The sequence below is a fragment of the Anser brachyrhynchus genome (genome assembly GCF_964034855.1).
Source record: "Anser brachyrhynchus genome assembly, chromosome: 8".
Lineage (NCBI taxonomy): Eukaryota > Metazoa > Chordata > Aves > Anseriformes > Anatidae > Anser > Anser brachyrhynchus.
Genome location: NC_137702.1, coordinates 24,475,561 through 24,495,124, shown reverse-complemented (window position 1 = coordinate 24,495,124; position 19,564 = coordinate 24,475,561). Strand labels below are relative to the sequence as shown.

The window sequence follows — 19,564 nt, the reverse complement described above, 5'->3', positions numbered from 1 at the left end:
ACTGGGAAATCACCAGCTTTTTATTCAACTAAATCCTCATTTTTTTTTTCTACCCTCACGGACACAGGACTATTCTGGAAAAAAAGAATCAAGAAATCTAAAATCAGGTCTCTATTACCTTTTGCATTCACAATATCCTGGGTAGAATCTGATGACAGACTCAGAAGGCCAGAGATCAGCTTGCAGCTACCCAGCCCCTCGATAATGATCTATGGCCCGTCAGCAGAAGAAATTGTTGCAGTTTGCTCAAGTTCTACTGTTGTTCCTGGATTTAATCTCCCTCTTTTTCTATTTTTTATGTCTTGGACTACCTAAGTTTTAATCATCAGCTCTCCCATTTTGTGGTCGGTATCATTTCTGTTCATATTTCAGCATCACTTATTTATAGAAGGATGTTTTATCCTGTTTAAGCGATAGAACTGTAAGAATCCGGTCTGATAACACTGTTAACAGATTGCAGATTTACAAGATGCTTGCAAATATGTGTTTCTTTTTTTTACATATCATATCTCTTGGGTTATATATAATTTACATCCATAGAGGATAGTGACTAACTTTTGCTTAATAGCAAGAATCATAACTCTGGATTGCTGTTTGAGACACGTGTTGAAGTTTTACAGCTAGTCAGAATACCACATAAGAAAATTGTAGAAGAAACTGTATGAGACAGTGACAACACTTGCTGTGAAGAGGATGTGATGAGGTTCTTAGATCACTTTAGTTAGTACTGCATGATTTTTAAGTCATAAGCAGCTGGGTACTTAATTGTGCAGCTGCATTGTCTTTTGTATGACTAGGCTATTACATTTTAGGGGAGAAGCATTTATCCTGTGTTTTGTCTCACGTTTCTTTGCCATTAGCAAGAATTCACGTGCTCAGAGACTTTTCTTCCTTAAGATGCATGTAACCTTTGAATATTTTCAGCCATCATTGTAATACATTGTCTGCTGAATCCAGTTTCCGCTTTGAAATAGGTACCTTTTTTGAATAAACCTTTTGCAAAGCAGACCCAAATGCATGTGGAATTATCCACATCTATGGCACACTGCAATTTGGACAGGAATATTCTCCGAGGGTGATAACAGCATTTTGTGCTTTTTGGAATTTAGGATAATTGTACATAGAGAGAGCTCCAACCATTCTTTTATGAAACCATTTTCATGTGAGAGCCTGTCTGGAGAGAGAGATCTATTTGTGTTGCTTACTTTGCCATAGTCACCCTTTGCTCAATCCTTAAAACGCTGGTTTTCCATCAGCACCTAGATAAGCTGAGCTGCTTTTCTGCTAGTTTCTTAGTTACTACACCACCTTTCATGACCTTACAAGACATCCATTCTCTACGCACACACTTTGAAATTCCTAAGCATTTTTCTTGCTCTTGGTTTCTTTATCCATGTTTTCTAACTAGATTTTAGTCAGTAATTAAAAGTGGATGCCATTGACAAGTGTTCCAAGTACTCAGATGTAAGACAAAAACATTACTAAGCAGTTCCTGATTACTGCTTAATTGTCAATCTTTTTGGAATATCACGTTCAGAGCCACTTGGAAAATATAGAGAAGGTAAATCTTGTTATTTTGTTTCCTGATGCACAGGGCCTTGTGGCACTTGGTGTTCTTGTTGGGGAGCAGGCAGGGATGCTGCTGTTGATGGACAACAGACAAAGATCCTCTAGCACGCCTAATACAACAACTGTGAATGTTGAAGGACTGTCTGGGAAAGGAGCAGGAAACTGGTTCCTTATGCTTTCTTACCTATCTTCTTCTAGAGACGTACTGCTGGGCAAGATCAGGCATTACTCCGACCCACTGGGGCATTTCATGTGTCCTTATGAGATTTACTTGTGCAGACCACTGCACAATTAGGATTTTAAGCATTTACCCCTGAAAAGCCTACAATTAAGGACCTTGTATGTGCACAAGATTTTGCTAGACTCAGGGCATATACTTTATTTGGTTAAATAGCACCATGAACATTTACACGGCTATATAAATAATCACTTCCAGTTAGAGCTGTCAGCTGAGCCAAAGTAGAGATTTGAAGTGCCAAGGACTTAGAACATCTCCTTCTAATTTTACCCCAGCTCAAAGTATGTTTAGAAGATGAGGTATAGATAAAAATCAGATAAGCAAAATTATTTAGTGTTCTGTCACTTGTAAAATGTTTATCTGTTAAAAATACGAGGTGAGAAAAACATGTTAATCTTTTGCAAGAAACAAAACCATATCTAAAGGCTGGATGAGGAGGCTGTGTTTAGTAAGTGACAAGAGATGATTGCAAACCGTCCACGCTGGATGTTGACAGAGATCCCATTATTTGTAGTTTGTGCATGCTTCACAAACAGATGCTACCTGCAGAGGTAGAAAATCTCCACGCGTTGTCCTAGCAGTAGCTAATTAGCTGGAAGATGGGAGTAAAAACACCAGTGACTAAAACGAGTGCTGGAGTTGTTTGTAGATGTTCCAGCTGACTGCTCTGCTCTTAGAAAATGCTGATTCTTCCAAAAGAAAACATTTTGCTGGAATATGTAGCAGCGTGGAGACTATAATCTGTGCTCCTTCCAGGCTGTTTTCCCACTTTGCCAGGCTCCTTGGTGCTCTGCCAGGTGGCTGGTATAAAGCTGAGCTCTTTGCCTTTTCCTCTGCTGGATGTGCGGGGCCTCCTGGCTGGTGCGGGCATCCCAGCTCTCTGGGCTCTCCCACGCTGGGCTGGGTAGCCAGCGACCATATCTGTTCTGCCAGCTCCATCAGCTGACTATATTGGTTTTTCAAGTCTACCATTCCAGATGGGATCTTTAAATGTGTTTGAAATATTTCACAGGTTAGAAAGTCTTCCAGGCAGGTCCATCAATGTACAAAAACCCTAGTAGCAAGCGGCACCTTTAGAGAAAACACAACAGATGCACTTTTACTTCTGCAAGAAAAAACTTCCATAGGTTCCTGATTACTGATTTTCAGATCAGGAGGGATCTTCAATGTTTTTCTTGTATTCTTTCCAGTTAACACTGGGCTTTTCTTTTCCTTAGCCTGAAAAAAAAATATCTAATGGTATGTACTAAGTTTCACCCTTAATTTGTTTATAAAATTGTGGTACAATTGGGTTTGTGGCACAAAGAATGCTGAGATAGGTTCATATGCACAAAAAAGTTTTAGTGGGTTTTCATAGCTGATAACAAACATCAGATGTAATGATCAATGTTATTTCGGTGGAAGAATCAAAACAACATTGGAGAGTGAGAGACAGAGATGGGAAAACTCAAAATCTCCTCAGTAGCCACCAGAGAAGAAATAAGCTTCTTCCCTTGGCCGCCCGCTCCAGAGCAGCAGGTGATTCCTCCATCTGTAATACTTTTCTGATAATAATCTCCTTCAGTATCTCATTTGTTATCAAACATTCCTTTTAAAATTCACAGTAAGCCCACTGTTTTTTCATATGTTTGGATGATTTTGTATTAGTCTGGTAGATCATTAATCAAGAATATTGCTTTAGCTATTTTACTGCTTTTGCAACCATGAATATATAGCTGGAATGACAGAGCAGAAACAAACAACTGACTGATCCTCTTCATCAGCAAACAGTTCTTTATCTCAGTTATAAAATGTGCATGACTTTTTTCTTTTCTCCTCTCTGAGGTGTACAGTTTCTCCATTAGAGAGATTTATTTTGTGCCTGGTAATTTATATCTTTGTTTCATGGATGTGGAGGCTTTCCATCATAAAAGGAATTAAAAATGTTGAGCTCAGCAAGTCGTATTCCAGGAAGAAATGTCAACCATGGACTTATCCCTGCTGGAAGCAGAGACAAGGTATTACCTCAAGGAGAAACAGAGGAGTCACTTATGCTTGTTTATCAAAGCATAAGGACAAACTTACCACGGTGGTGGGAAATTTGTATTCATCTTTGTCTTTTCTATATTAAAACTACTGTACTAATAAGGAAGGAAGGAAGAAGAAAAATAGGGCTATTACTAGACAATTAATTCTTGCAAAAGAGAAAAAATATGTTTACAGAACAATGTTTATGTTATGGGAAGGAACAACCATCAGTGACTTTAAACATTAGCCGTTTCAGTCTCTGCAACCTCCAGATGTTCCTGCTGGCAGAGGCCCACTGTTCCTCAGCCTTAGCATTTGTGCATCCTTAAAAGGGATGTGGAGTGATGTGGTTTCACTTTACAGCTAAACAGAGCAAATGGTGCTTTGCTTCTGCAGGGAGTGGTCTTGCTCCTGTTCCTCTATGTGCTGGATCTAGACCGCATGCAGCTTCTGGGTGCAATTCAGCTGGCTATTCCAGCACAGATCACTGGCCTCACTTGCCCAGTCACTGCAAGCGATAGGAGAGAAACAATGGGAAGAAGGTGCAGGGGAAAGCTCTTGTCGGTGTTTCTTTCTATGTTGTCCAGGCTTGGCTTCAAGGCATTATACCCTAAGGACTGTGCAGATTACTCCTTTTTTTTCTGGAGTGAATCCTGTGCCTGGAGATGGGGGCATCTACAAAAGGATCCTCTGAGGGATAAACGTTTAGGAGGAAAAAAAATAGTCTTTGGTGTGCCCCTGAAAATCAAACTAACTTCAGAAAAAAAGTAGATTCCTTTCTATAGCCGACCCTGTTTAATATTTGCACAGTTCAAATGACTTACCCACGTTTTGGATAACTGAAGGAAACACAAATCGCTTTTTGTTTCTTTCAAGTCAAAATCCAGGCCTTTACAGATGGTGAGGCTATAAAGACAGCATTAATTTTTACCTACACAATACATATTTTGTGGTTCAGATGACTTCCCCTGTTTAGTGACAACTGCTGAAATAAGAATGGAGCAAATTTTTAGAACTGTGTGTCGTAAGGATGAGGAAAAACAGGGTTGGGCTGAAGGACTAGATATGGTCCTACAGCACAGCATTTAATCTGCATCTGGAATCATGCATTTTCCCATTGTTTTCCTTGGGACTCTGTTTTTGTTTTATTATTATTTCAAAGTAAAAAAATAAAGTCCAGTACAGCAGCTAGATGAAGCCAGATGTTTAAAACAAAACAAAACAAAACAAAACATTTTTTCTCCTGTGAAACATGTTCTTTTAATCCCGAACTGATGGACATTGGAGAACCAAATTATTATTCCTTCCCTTTTAAAGGAGATTGCACAAGTCTTTCCTTATTTCTGATCAGCAGATTTCACCAAGGATAAACACAACATAAAATACGTATTTTTTTTAATGTTATATACACTAGCAAAATATACTAATCACAGTTCAGAGTACTTATGAGATGGCCAGGTTTTAATCTTCGAACAAAACTATGCCTGTCCTTTCCAACCTATTTGTCCTATTTATTGACCTTTTTAAAGATAACAAGCTAGCTCCCAAAAATAAGGCAACACATGAGAAACGTTGTGGCAGGAATCTCAGTGCAGTGCAGCCTATAAAGACATTCAAAGAAAGGCTGTCAGCGCTAAGCCAGAGTTAAGGAGAGGGCTCAGTAAAGGATGGCTGATAGTACTTTTTAAATAGATCATTGTGGACTAGAAAAACTGCAATAGCAGCAGGTGTTCATGATGATTTATGCTGAATTTTAGCTAATAGATGGTGCTGGGATTAGTGCTAGGTTCTGTAAATATTATTGCTGAACATTGCATGGTCCAAAAGCTAGAATAACAGGGTCCAGTAACTTACAATTGGTTTTGGTATATGTATTATATGGGCTGTCTTGATGGGCTGAATACTGCAGTCAGGATTGAGCATAAGTTTCAAAAAACAAGTTCTTTAACAACACATCTTGGGTTTGTGGTTGCAATGATTTCTGCTGTGGTCAAGTTTCAGTGACAGCGGCTTAGTTTTAGTACTGGTATGTATTATAAACAGGGCACAGCAAGTTTGTCTGGGGTTTGTTTGTTAAAAATATAAACAATCAATTTCTTCAATGAAATCTCTAGTTCTCAAGTTCTCACGTTCCTTAGGTCCCTGGAAAGGGACAGGAGAGGCACAAGCTCCAAGAAATAAGAACATCTTACATTTTTAGAAGGTACTTTGGAGAATGCGTTAGCATTATTTTGCTTATATGCATTCCAAAATTAATGGAAAGATAAGCATTTGCAGTACAGGAAGATCTTAAAATAATCCAATCTCATCTAGAAAAAGCGGAAAATGAACTTTGCAAAGTAATATTTAAAGGTTTTGAAGTCTCCTTGTATTAAATTATCCTGTCTCTTGCAGTGCAATACCCAAAGAAACAACCATCTAATGACCAGAGCTAAAAAAGATGAGAAAGAATAGCTGCCAGACAGAGCAGCTTTTCTAGGAAAGATTCTTCTTGCAAGCTTGCTGGAAAAGAAGCAAGGAATAAAAACAAGAGTGCTTAGCTGCCTTCTTTTACTCCAAATATATTCTAGAAATGACCTGCAAGATATTCCTTCTCTAACCTTGCAATGGATGTACTCATGTCTCTCCAAGCTCTCTCCAGTAATGTGAGAATTTCTTTAACAGGATAAGAACAACTCCATATCTGGGTATTTTTAATTTATTTTATTTTGTTTTACTGGAAATAGGTTGTTAAAAGAACAACTTGGAACTAGATTTGCTCCTCAGTATTTTGTAGAAATGCTAGCTTGGCAGTGTGTGTATAAAAGTCAAAAGAATATCCTCAATGCTCTAGGATTTTTGTTTACTAATTTCGAAAACAAAAAATGTGCCTCAGAAGGTAAATGATCTCAACTATTATTTGCAGACATTCCCACAAGGCACAGTTTCAGTGCCTATGAGAATGTAAACAGATCTGTATCATTTGGTTTCTACTGATTATATATTTTCGCTTGGCTTTGGTAGCATAAACATTAGAGTTTTGGTTGGTCTACTATAAATGCCATGAGGTTGCAGAACATTCAAAAATGCATTATTACTGTCATGTGCTATTTTCTTTTACCTGTGTAGGATAGCTAATGACCAAACCTATTCTATTGTGTAGCTTTGCTACATGGAATAAGAGATATTAGTGCTAAGGTTTCTTAACAGGCCTAGAAGGACCTTTGGGGCTCCCAGTTCTCAAAAAATGATGTCTGTTGTTCTGTCTCCAAAATGTGTGTCTTCCACATCTGTCATAATAGAGTATTAGCATTATGAGGCATTCTGCATCCTGACTCTTCTCTCTTTCTCATGACTAGATGGAAGAGGCTTTATAAGAGTCCCTTTCAGAGGGATATTGTTTGAATAACAGCTCTCTAATACTGGAACAATTTTGAAAAGTAAAGTGCAATGTTTAGTTAAGTTTATTTTCTGGACAGCTATTTAAGATGGTAAGTTAATACACTTTAAGTCATCATGTTCAACATATAAATTAGATGATTCCACTTAACATCTGTACCATTTATCTGTAAACAAACGAAGCAAATAAAGGAGGATTAGGCAGCACTGGCTTGTTTTCTTCACGTAGCTCTAGGTTCAAAGTCAGAGTGGTCTTCCAACCCAAAAAACACAACAGGCTTCTTGGATATGAAGTGCATGTTGATGGCTGTTTTGAGAAAAAAAAATAATGATTTCTGTGCAAGAGCTCAGAAATTCAGAAGCATCAAGTTGGTAAGGGGAGAAGGACATTTTCTATGGCTTCATTCAAAGGATAACAATAAGCCAAATTCAAGAAACTACTCACCAAGAAGATGAATTTAAAAGAAAAGAAAAGAAAAGAAAAGAAAAGAAAAGAAAAGAAAAGAAAAGAAAAGAAAAGAAAAGAAAAGAAAAGAAAAGAAAAGAAAAGAAAAGAAAAGAAAAGAAAAGAAAAGAAAAGAAAAGAAAAGAAAAGAAAAGAAAAGAAAAGAAAAGAAAAGAAAAGAAAAGAAAAGAAAAGAAAAGAAAAGAAAAGAAAAGAAAAGAAAAGAAAAGAAACACCCACCACCACCACCAAATAAATAAATAAATAAATAAAAACCCAAACCAAAAACAACAACAAACAAGCAGAAAAGGCCTAATGGTTTGCAAGCTGGAGGTGATCTTCCATACCCAGAAGGTCGACAAGTTTGGACGACATGGAAATTCTTCTTCTATCTTAATGAGAATAAATATTTGTAGTCTAGCATTGTCTAGGGTGAGAATTGCTTGTATATCTAATGACAAATAAAAGCATATTGAGGATTTGGATGGAGGAATTGGATGGGTGTTGCCATTTCTGGGAACAATCTCCCAGGCATGCCCACACAGCTCCCTCTGTGCCTCCTGCCTGCCTTCCCCTCAGCACACCGAGCAGGATGGCCACCTGTGGCGGAAGACCCCGTGGCCATCCTGGCTCTCCTAGCTCGCCTTCCTTGTGGAATGGTGACAGCTGGTGAGGGTAAGGCCCCACAGCAGTTGCCAGCGGCCATGGCCCCTTCCTGAGGGGCCTCTCTTCAGAAGGGGAAGGCCCGGCCATAGGGAGGTCACCAGCAAAGGAAAAATCAGGATTCCGGATAGGATTTCAGAGAGGTTGTGAGGCAATAGCTCCACTGTGGAGAGCAGTGCAGTCATCAGGAGCGAAAATGCAGTGTGTTGGACAGAATGGTTGTGTATGACAAGAAGGCCGTGCCCGGGCTGGGCAGCTGTGACTGGCCTGGGCAGCCGTTTCGTACAGGGGATCTGCTGCAGGTGTGAGGCGACTTTGTTCCTGGCAAAGTAGTGGACAACTGAATGGGAAAAGCCAAGCTTGACACCCTGCCAGCATGATTTTCTGCCTGTGTTCCTGTGACTGTACCTTTTGATTTCCTCATCTGCACATTTGTGCTTTATTTGTGTCTGCCTTTTCCAAAAGAGCCAGTTAGCCTGTTGTCTCTCGTTGCCTGCCTGTGTGCACCAAAAACCATCTCCAGGTGTTCATGTTGTCTCCTAATCGCTCCCCTGGAGAACCTGTCAAGCACTGCTGGCCGTCCATGCCGAGCTCCTGCTAGAGTCTCTGACATTAATATCACTGCCCTTTCCTCTCCCTGAAGAGAATTTGTACTGCTATAAATATTCTGACTTCAGCCATTTAAAAACTTATACAAATGAACAACACAGAAGGATAAGAATGCATGTTCTGGGCAGTCAGAAGGGCTATTTATTCCTGCCGGAGAAGTCAAAACCAGGGTACACAGAAGCAGTTCCCCATGCTAGCAGAGGGGTGCCTGCAGGCGCTGCTGGGGTGAGTCTCTGGCTAAAAAATCTCCAGGGAGATTACTCTTGTTTGCCAATATTCCCTTACCAGGAACGTTACCTTAACGCTTGTGGATTGATCCCTAACAAACAATTGTTATCGTAAAGATATTGAGCCACTAAATGTTCACAGATATTTTTGATGACTGTAATAAACTTATTCTGGAGAAAGCATCGTATCACAACCGTGCTATAAGCTCTAATTGCAGTTATATTATTAATGGAGACGGAAATATGCTTACTCTTTTACTATTAAGAGAATGAGTCAGAGGACTTGTTTAACCCATATAATATAATATTTTTTTCCTCTTTGTGGTTTCCTGGCTTCACCTTACTAATCACAGTGTAAACACCAGACATATTTCCAGGTAAACTCTTCTGAGAAGTCTTATATGCATAAAACAGTATTTTACATTATTGACCAAAATATTTAATCCTCAATTCATAGGAAGGAGGCTGAAGGTCTTTCATAGAAAGGAACAGTCAGGGTTTGCAGGAACTTCCTTTAGCATGAATGTTTATTTTTGACTGGCTTTTCTAGCAAACCCATGACAAAACCATACAGCTGCTGAAGTACTCTTGTAAAAACAGAGTTGCACAGGAGACAGTGAAGCCTAGCTGAAGCATGCTTTAGACTTCTTCCTCTGGATGGCTGCAGCAGTTCCTGCCTTGCCTTGCTTTAAGGAGAGCAGCTCAGCTGCCACCACCTGAGCCCCTTCTGATCTGGCAAGACTTGCAGGCTATAAAGACAAACTAAAATTTGTCTGTATTGTGGGTGTATGTTAGGGGTAGGGGTTTTGGTCTTCAGCAGTTGTTTCGTTATCATTCCTGCAACAGGAAAGGAAATCTCAAAATAATAGGGCGGGTAGCTGGATATAAACTGTCCATTCAAGGAATAAATTGTCCCCAATAGGGAAAAGGTAAAAATGGGAGATAATTAAATTCCACAGCACAACTGCAAAACAGAAGAATGGTAATAGAGAAATGGTAATAGAGAAATGTGGGATAAAAAAGAGCTACTGAGAAGGTCAGGAAAAATATAATGGGTATTGCACGGCTTGCAGGATCCCATGATTTCTTGTTTTTGAGTATGTGTATGTTTGGAAGGGAATAGGAAACTAGAGGCAAGTTTTGGAGTGTTAAATTTGGCAAGCAGTTCCTTTAGGAATGAAGCAGTTAGTTTTAAAATGCCTATATTTACAGCCAGGATTTGCTACATAATACTGAAATGAACATTGTAAAAGGAGGGTCATAGGAATTACTAGGCTCTTCCAAAGCAGTTTCCTTTGTCTCTTAACAGCAATATTTTTCCTTCTTTTTGGTAGGGAAACGGAAACTTTATGAATAGGTGCAGTATTTGTGAATTATATCAAATACTGTTGAAGATTGGATTAATAATTGGCATGTAAAATACAGCAGGAAAAGATATACCAAATTCTTCTTGCCCATCTTGTATGTCTTGGACAACCCACACTGTATGCAGGAAAGTTCCTGTGTGTATAATACATTGACTTGAAACGGCAATAAATCTGAAACGTTACAGTACAAACTGAATGTACTGAACCATGAAATTTACGAAAAATGGTCTTATCTTATGTTCTGTTGTAGTTCAGCTGTTTCCGAGCTGGATGCCAAAATTCAGTTGACTAAGTGTTTTTTAAAGACTAATAGGATTTGGAAAGAAAATATTTGCATAGGCATCAGATGCGCTTTTTGTTCCATCCTCTTTCTCTAAACTAATATTAAGGATGTGCCACAGGTACTGAAAGCTAATACACCCTTTTTGTTGACAAAAGTTTACTACATTTTGGCAAGACATATTGTAGCAGTCACATTTAAGAAAATCACAATAAATCTTTAAAATCTCTTCGTTACCTGTCAGTACTAAGACCTAGCTTTGTCCACAATGGTTATTTAAATGCTAAATTCAGTCTTTCAACAATGGCTTCTCCCGGTGAAATGACTTCTTGTGATACCTTGCGAGGCTAGTTATGTTATTAGCTTGGGGAGGATTTTTTTTTCCACTTTGCCTCCCAGTCCTAAGCTTCCAGCTTTGTGTAAAAAGCATGCAAATAAATGGCTGGAATTTAAGAAAGGGCAGAGTGACCGGATAGCTAATTAAAACCTTGCACAGTTGTGATTCAGGCTTCTAAATCAAAGTTCATGGGCACTAATCACATGCAGGCCATATAACTATGTGCATAAACACAGACAAGGATCTCACTTCTGGCACCTGGCTTTTGGAGAAGTTTGGCTCAGGTCTCCTGAAGTGCAGCATACAAGCCATTGTTACTTGACACCTTCTCCAAAGAGTAACCATGAGACCTACCTTGTGATGCACCTCTATTAAGAAAACAAGGACAGGCTCAGATTTTCATATTTTAATCTCCCCCTCTGTATTTCTTCTGAACTTGGAAGGAATTCAGCCAGGGTTCGTTCGGCAATAGTCTATCTTTACTGGAAATTCATGCTGAATTAATTGGCAGGCTCAAATTCTTTTCTACTTTTGCTGATAGTGATTACAAATCATTGCAATAGTGATGTAGAGATGGTAACTGTTCAGTTGCTTCAAAAAGTAGTAGATAGCTTTTCTCCCAGGGATACAGAATACCAGCAAAAAGTTCTCTTTTTGTTAATGATCCTCAATGGAATGTCTGTTTCAGGTTTCTCTAGCTTTCTAATTATGGTGTGATGTCAAGGAGTTTTGCAATTTCAAATTTAACAGAATGCCTTTTTTGCACGCCAAGAATATGTACATATAATAAAATGCAGTGCTTCAAACTAGACAAGAGAATGTATCAGAAAACACTAAAGAGAAGAAATAACAGGTAAAACATGCAATGTTTTTTGAGGGAGATATTCACATCTAAAATTAGCCATCTGAGTGATATGAGTCAGGACGGCCTCAGTTGGAACAGGTAGTTGTTCCTGCCTTACTGTAGATACAGCTTAACAACTCACATAGCAGCTGCTGATGATGATTACAGTCATGAATCTCTATTGATTTGGGGCTGCCCTAAATGGTAAACAGGTGATGTGGTAACTAGTATTTGAGCATCTAACTGCCACTATACAGAGATGATAAAGTTTTTGGAGGTTTTGAGTGGAAGAAGGGGATGTATTCAGAGGAAGGGAGGTGTTTTGGAAATTTTAAAGTGATGAGTTTATTTTATAGAGGGTACTTACATAAAATACATGGCTGAGTGACTTAGGAAGTAAAAGCTATGCTGAATTTACCTATTTAATCCAATAACAGGATTTTTTGCACCTGAGTGACCAAGGCTAAAGCACTCCTGTAGCAAGCTCCTGCAGTACAGATGGTTGGATTTACAACTTGCAGGTAAATTAAGTAGGATTCTAGTATAGTAAAACATTGTTTTAAGTATTCAAGTTTAAAGAATTAAATAATTGCTCGCATTTTATCAGAAGCTTCCTGCAATGTGGGCCTGAACCCCTTCAGGGAGAGGAATGAACAGAAGTTGGGTTTCTGGCATCCCAGCTAATGTCCCTTTGCTTGCTGCCAATGGTAGCTGTATTTTAAAGTAAAGATTGTGACCTCTGTTCAGCCTGTTAGAGACACAATTTAGAGTAGCAAAGTCTGAGTGAATGCTATGATGATGTTGTTCTAGGTATTACAGTGCCTAGAAGTGGTATTTCTCAGGAGTTGTTTGCAGGCAGCAGTGACCTTGCTCTGTGTATGTGTTGAGCTGTTGGGAAGGGACATCACTCCTGCTGCCTTGGACCCAGCAGTGCGTTAGGCTTGTCTGCAAGGCCAAGAGTCTTACTTCAGGATTTTTCCTGTACAACTTGTGAGCATCTTGGAGAATAGGCAAGAACCTGTGTCTGATTTGATAACGAGCAAGTCAAGTGTGCTTCTGCCTAGCAAGTATGAGGACAACCTATAGGTTCATTTTCAGACTGAGATGTATCAGGCCAGAATATGCTTGTGTTGTCTCTTATCAGTTCTATTTCTTCTTTGTATTTTCCATTATCTTTTGATAAGGAGTTGATTATAATGCTTCCCATAACTGGTGAGAAATACGCTTAGGGAGCGGGGGTATAGATTTGGACTGCTACCAGGAAGGAGGACAGAATGTACTCACTGCTCAGTACTAATTCATTAAAGCTAGTACACACAGCAGGGCATGTGGAGCTGATACTTAGGGTCTGACTAGGAACATTTCCCAGTGTTACACAGAGATACGTGCATACATTTTTTTGTTCTCACTGTTTCAAACCCATCTTTGTGCTGTGTCTGGGAAAAGAATCTTTAGCAAAGGTTTGCATTTGCCACCTTCTGCTGTCTGTGTGCCCTGCACCCTGGGATGCTCAACAGAGAGCAATGCTGGTAGATCTGAGCCCACACCTGCTCCAACAAGCTGCTTCTTTGCTCTTCTGGCACTTAGTGAGCTGCACTAGCTGCTTATCTGTGAAACATGTTATGTTACTGAAGCTGTTTCCTTGGGCAGGTACATGACCATCTCAGAAATAAATGTGTGCCTTTTTTTATTGTTACTATGTGGCGCTTCTGTAGCTTTCATATAATTCAGTTTTGAAATCCAATGTGGAGTCTGGGAGTGTCTCCTTTAAGAGCTGTAGCATTTTGATCACATTATAGTACGTGATGATGTCCAACATGTAAAGTATAACATATGCTTTAGAATGAATAAAGGATGGCTTTTGTTTTGTTACTGACAACATTAAATGCATCAAAAAGAAACTGAGGCATTGTTTTGTTGTATGATCTGTTATGTCTGCATCTACTGGGCATAGTACAGCTATGCAGACCTCTACCTTGGTGAAGAATGTCTTTAATCCTCCAAGTAAGAAAAATGCCATCAATATACCTGTTACTTATATTTGCAGCTCTGTTCTCCGGACTTGATTATCTTCAGATTTGGGCATCACAAGAAGTGAGTTCTTTTCTCCACCCAAGTCATGTTTATATGAAAACTGCACTGCCTCTAAATTTGTACAAATGATGTTAGGTGTTTCATGCAAACACCAGGAGAGTTTTTTTACTTTGCTTTTTCTTGTATAATGCATTTTGTGGTCATTAACAGGGAAAGGGGAGAAAGTTATATTACAGGTTCTTTCCTAGATTAAAATTAGGCTGCAGATGAGTTTTAAAAACATTTTACAAATTAAAGGGTCAAAAAAGTCAATAGGTACAGAAGATTGCAGTAATGAAAAATGATCACAAAAAATGCTGACTATTGCATGTCTCATCCTGAAGAGAATAAATGTCAGAGAATGTTTCCCTACTTCCATCTGAAGTACTTTCTTGATAATAGTTGTAGAAGATTGGTGTAGGAATGTTTTTGATATTGCAAATGGATACAATATAATATTATGTATGCCTTTTACATCAAAGAAATCTACCTGGGCTTAACAAATTACTCTCCTTGCTAGCCTTCCTTGAAGCAATTTGGCACTTGCTTTATTAGCTGAAGTTTGACATAATTATGTTTTTTGATATATTGCTACTATGTCATAGGAGATAGTATCTGAAAAAGAAAAACAGAGCAACAATAAGTGTCACAGAGAATTAATGTTCCGGTTATAAATCTGCAAGCAAATCTGAACAGTCTGTTCTAAGATATTTTGTACTTCTGTCAAAGACAGAAAAGCAGTGTTGGTAAGCTGCTGAAAGTTGTGTTTGTGTGTATGGTGTGTGCGTGTGGTTATTTTGTGTTTTATATCCAGACTGATCTGAATGTGGTCTGAAGTTGGTACAGCTTTGCTGGTCATTACGAGGCTTATTGCTGGCTTTAATTTTATGTTGGAGATCACACTTGATGTTCCCATCCTATCTTTTATGTGTGAATTTTTGCAAAACTCATCTCACAAATCGCCTTTAATTTCTCTATAAAATAAAAACAAAGCTTACTTAATCTACCAGGAGACCAGAAGGATTTAAATTGCTAGTGACCATTAATACCACGCCCTGGGTGAAGCTGGATTAAAACCTCTCCACCTGTAAACTCTGCCTCCTTGAATTTCTCTTCTTGAGAGACAGGATTATTCACCTCTTCCTTTTCTAAAGTACTTTCAAAAACACGTTTTCACACTTTCTTTGCAGAAGCTAGAAGAAAATGTGGCTTAAAATGTAACCCCGAATGAACTGATCCAAAAAATCCCTTGCGTTATTTCAGTTTTACTATGGGTTTGGTGTACTAACAGGGCACACACTGTGGCTTGGACACAGCAGGAAAGGAAAGAAGATAAAAGCACCCACCACTCACTCCTCTTGACGGTAATCCTGGGCAGGGGAAGGAGGAGGGTTGTCTTTCAGCAGGCTGGCCTTTGCTGCTGAGGTGTTGCACGTGGCTCTGCTCAGCTCCGAGAGCTGCATGATGCAGCTGTGCAGTGCAGCCCCATGCACTGGGGGAAGCAAGCAAAAGTTCCCACCGCAGAGATTCTCCTGAGGTAGCAATGTTGGTGGAGAGGGACGTGTAACTTTTACATCGTTACTTCTGTATTGCTTTAAATTGTGCTGTAGAAGCCGCCCTTCTATTTGCCAGCTGTCACCTTCCCTTGTCACCTTCTGGTTCCTTTCCTTGATAAAAGAAAGTTATCTGTATGAACAAGGCTTGCTAATCTCACCAGGTAGCAAGTGCTCTTTCTCCTGTAGCTGAGACTTTGAGAATTTTTTGCCCTACCCCAACAGAAAACCTGACAGAGATCACGAGTGGTCTTCTGAAGGCACCACTGAATAAATGTTTGTGGTACAGGTAGGTTCCCTGAATGTGTTGTGCTCTTTCCAAGTATACCAGAGGAAGTACGCCTCATCGACTAGGGACATTTGTGGTTCTACTGAAAGACAGAAGAATGAATAAACAGAACAATTTTTTTAAACAAAAAGGGAAAAAACCCACCCCTTTCTCCCGGGTGCCAGAAGCAGTGCTATTTGCTTTTATCTTTTATTTGCACGGTACCAATGTCTGATACCAATTATAGCAGTAAGTACGTGTTGCCCATTTCACTTTTGTTATTAGCTTTTCTGTTCCGAGTTTCCTAGTCTGTGTAGGATTGCCTGGGAATGCTAGGCTCATTCTCGAGGTGAATTCATTGCAGTCAGTTGATTTCTGAGTAGGGTTTTGGCCTGTATCTGATAGATGAGAGATCAGCAGTGGTGTGTTATGCATGATGAGGAAATAACAAGGGCAATCTCTTTATCTCATCTAAGTGTCTGGAGAGGATTCTTATTTTTGCCTGTCTGATTCTTTAAACTTGCGCACTTAAACACGAGGCTGATGTTCTCCTCAATTACACATCTCATTTGCTGTTGGATCGTTTTCTAAATAAATTTGATAAACCTATGTAGTAATTGTGCTCTTTTTTCCACTTATGCCTTTGATTTCCCTTTATTTTCATTGGAAGACTTATTGACATGAGAAGGGAGCTAGAGCCATTCAGCAGATCCATATGATAAATAATGGAACACTTTACTTACAGCAAATATCACTTGGAGATCTGTAAGTTAGAGATGTAGCTGATGAACTTCAGCTTTCTTGTCCTTCCTTCCCATGTTCATCTACAGACCTGCTAACAAGCTTCTTAAAAACAACCATTGTAAGGTTGGTTTCTTGTCTTATTCCAGTCCGTTTCCATAAACAAACCCAAAGCAAAATTCATGTGGCTTTTAGCTGCAAGCTTTCACTCTTGTCAAAAATAAAAAGTTGAACACTTCTCATGAAGCTGAACACGTCAGCTGCCCTGGCTGCAAACACTGTGTGGTGTATAGGAGACCTGGCTCCAAAACCCACCTTTCTTCTTTCTTCCCTTTTCCCCTCCTCTCCTTTTCTCCAGAAGTCTGACTAAAGCAGCAGACTGCTCCTTAGCTTTGTGCAAATGAACTTATCAGTCATTTTTTTCCATACAGCAGTTGAGGGTGCTGATTAAATGGTCATTTCAATCAGGTTTTTGTCTGGATGTGAAGAGACACTGTGGAATAACCTAAAGGTGTCTTTAGGAATTTGAGGTGTCTACTCTGGGTTTTGAATGAGGCACAGGAAGGACTAGCAGCTAGTGATTGCCTGTGGTATGACTCCTGAAAAATGCAAAACTGACAGGGGTCATTCCTAGCTTGTGCTTGGCCTTAGTTAAAGATTGGTTTAACTCATTGACTCGTTGGTTAACTTCATTAACTCTAAATGAACCTTTTGGTAATTCATAATTGTGCTTTGTGAGATGGCCTGGACAGTTTGTGCTTTACAGGAGAAGCTTTTCTGATACTGATGTTGTGATCACAGCGCTCATCTCCATCAGCAAGTGGGAATGAAATCAGGTGTTCCCAACAGCCTGAGTGAGCCCTGGGAAAAACATGCAGCTAAAACTAAGCACAGTAAGAGCCTCAGTCACTGCCGGTGTCCTGAGCAATGTGTATTTTATTTGATTTTGAAATAGCTGGTTTTCGAGACTAAACAAAAACCTGCTTCATAAAGGCTAGTTTATTTCTGTTGCTAACATTATTGGGTCTACGCTGAGCTCGTTCTGGGTCTTGGATTATTTTCTGATCTGCTGCTGATAAACCATAATTTTGGAACTAGTGCACCATAACAAATAATCGATTAACCGAAACGTCTGCTGTGCAGTAGTCGTGTTCTCTTTCTTCGATTGTTGAGCCAGCACTATGAAATACTAATTTACTGTAAGGGTATGTTACCATCTAATGTTTTGTTCATTTGCCCAGTGTTAGATGGTTGAGTTTTTCAGCAGCGTTACCATGTGGAACTCTCTGGTTTTCTTGATTTTCATCCTTTTAACTAATTATTCCACGTCACCAGCACAATGACTCACCCAATATGCTAAAGTTATTTGGTAATATTCCTGGAACACTCCTTAAAACAGTCTTTTCTGAGAAGTTGCCAACTAATACTGACAAACTCTTACTCAGCAGATCTACTCCTCTTACTCATTATTCCAGTTGACACTAGAGGCAGTATGGTTCTTGCTACTTTTTGTTCCTGGTAAGCTTTTGGTCAAATATATCACTTTCCAAATCTGTGGTATCACAGTGCCAGATCTATGTGGAAAAATTGCTGTCTTCAGATATCTCCAAGAGGAAAGTGATCTCCAGTGACACTGCAGTTAAGTTTAATCCCATTCCCTCAAAACTGCAGAGTTTATGCACACAAACAGAGGAGAGGAGGGTAGAAAAGGATGACAAGGTAACTTACATGACTTTGTATGATTAATACGTTAGAAAAAAATCCACATGTATTATCCCACATGTTGGAAATACCATTGTCTCACCTATTTGTTGATGCAAATTCCAGCAATGGGCAGAGAGATTCATAACGAGTGCTCTGGATTTTACAAGGCTGATACAGCCAGCTCTGTATGTTCTGCTCCCCCCTTCCTGTGAGCAATACAAGAACAATTGATTATGCAAAACGTTCTGGAGTTGTAATTTCTCGGATGAGGGTTGTTTGATGGCAACAACTGTTGCTAAAGCAAAACCCTGTGTTTTATATATATCTTTAAAGAGGTTTAGACACCTCTCTTTAAATCGTTCCTGGAAAACTGTGGTGGTGGAAGGTATTGTTTTGCAATCGGCTAGTTATAAGCTTGCATGCTTTCCAGTTGTATAGCCTCTGAGAAGAAAAGGATCATTTCTGAAAAATCCCTTCAAGACCTCTATTGGTAAATCAATGTGATTTCTGGCTCCCCGCCAAACCTCAAGGTTGCATCCTTCCGTTTAGAGTATGCCTTGCTAATGCTGAGGACACTGTATTGTTGCATGTTGTCTCTTCTAATGGGAATAAGTGTGATTTTTTTGAAGAATTATTGGATTTTTCTTTTTTTTTTTAATGATGTTGAATGAAGGGCTCAGTAGGTAGCTGGTATTCCAAAACACCTAGGCATCATACACATACAGTTTTGAAGAGTTCAGTAGCTTTTACAAGTTTGTTTACTTCTGTGAGCAGTATTTAATTAGCTAATAGCTGGATTTGAAGGGTAATTTGCAGATGATTTAAATGCTTTTGTTTTCCCCCTTTCATTCTTTATACTGGCAGCTATGGATGGGACAGGGGAAAGGCTTTATGCTAAGCACTGACTATGCTTTGCCATATGATGAGGGACCAAGTTGGTTTTTTTCATTGGTCATCAGATCACGCAGAAGAGCACCCAGTCAGCTGGTTGGGTGCTCAGAGGTGTTGGGAATCCACCTCTCCTCTGTGCCACCACCTGCAGTAACAATTGACTAGATGAGACAGGCTGGAAGAGCTGTGTTAGAAGCACAGCTTATCTTCCTGCTAGAGGAAATTACTGTCTTTCAAGTAATGACTTGAGGGGAACTGTTTAGCTGGCCACATCTAGAGGAGTTGAATATAAATTATGAAAAATTCCATTCCAGATTTTTTCTTCCTTCAGATAAGGGGCCCGAAACTGACTTAGTATGCTCACCAGTAT

At 39.3% G+C, this 19,564-nt stretch overlaps 1 protein-coding gene across 3 annotated transcripts in view; it reads left to right on the top strand.

The window, feature by feature from the left end:
• The first annotated feature begins 9,337 nt into the window (after positions 1-9,337).
• The window catches only part of LOC308198975 (uncharacterized protein), a 50,185-nt gene continuing 39,958 nt past the window's right edge, over positions 9,338-19,564 (top strand). Inside the window, exon 1 of one of the 3 annotated variants that reach the window (XR_013954302.1) lies at positions 9,338-12,485. Coding sequence is in view for 1 of the 3 variants with exons in the window: in XM_080602285.1 (XP_080458411.1) it covers positions 12,463-12,485 (23 nt within the window). In the remaining 2 variants the exon portion in view is untranslated. The remainder of the gene's footprint in view (positions 12,486-19,564) is intronic. The other 2 variants (XM_080602285.1, XR_013954303.1) reach the window with 2 other exon arrangements.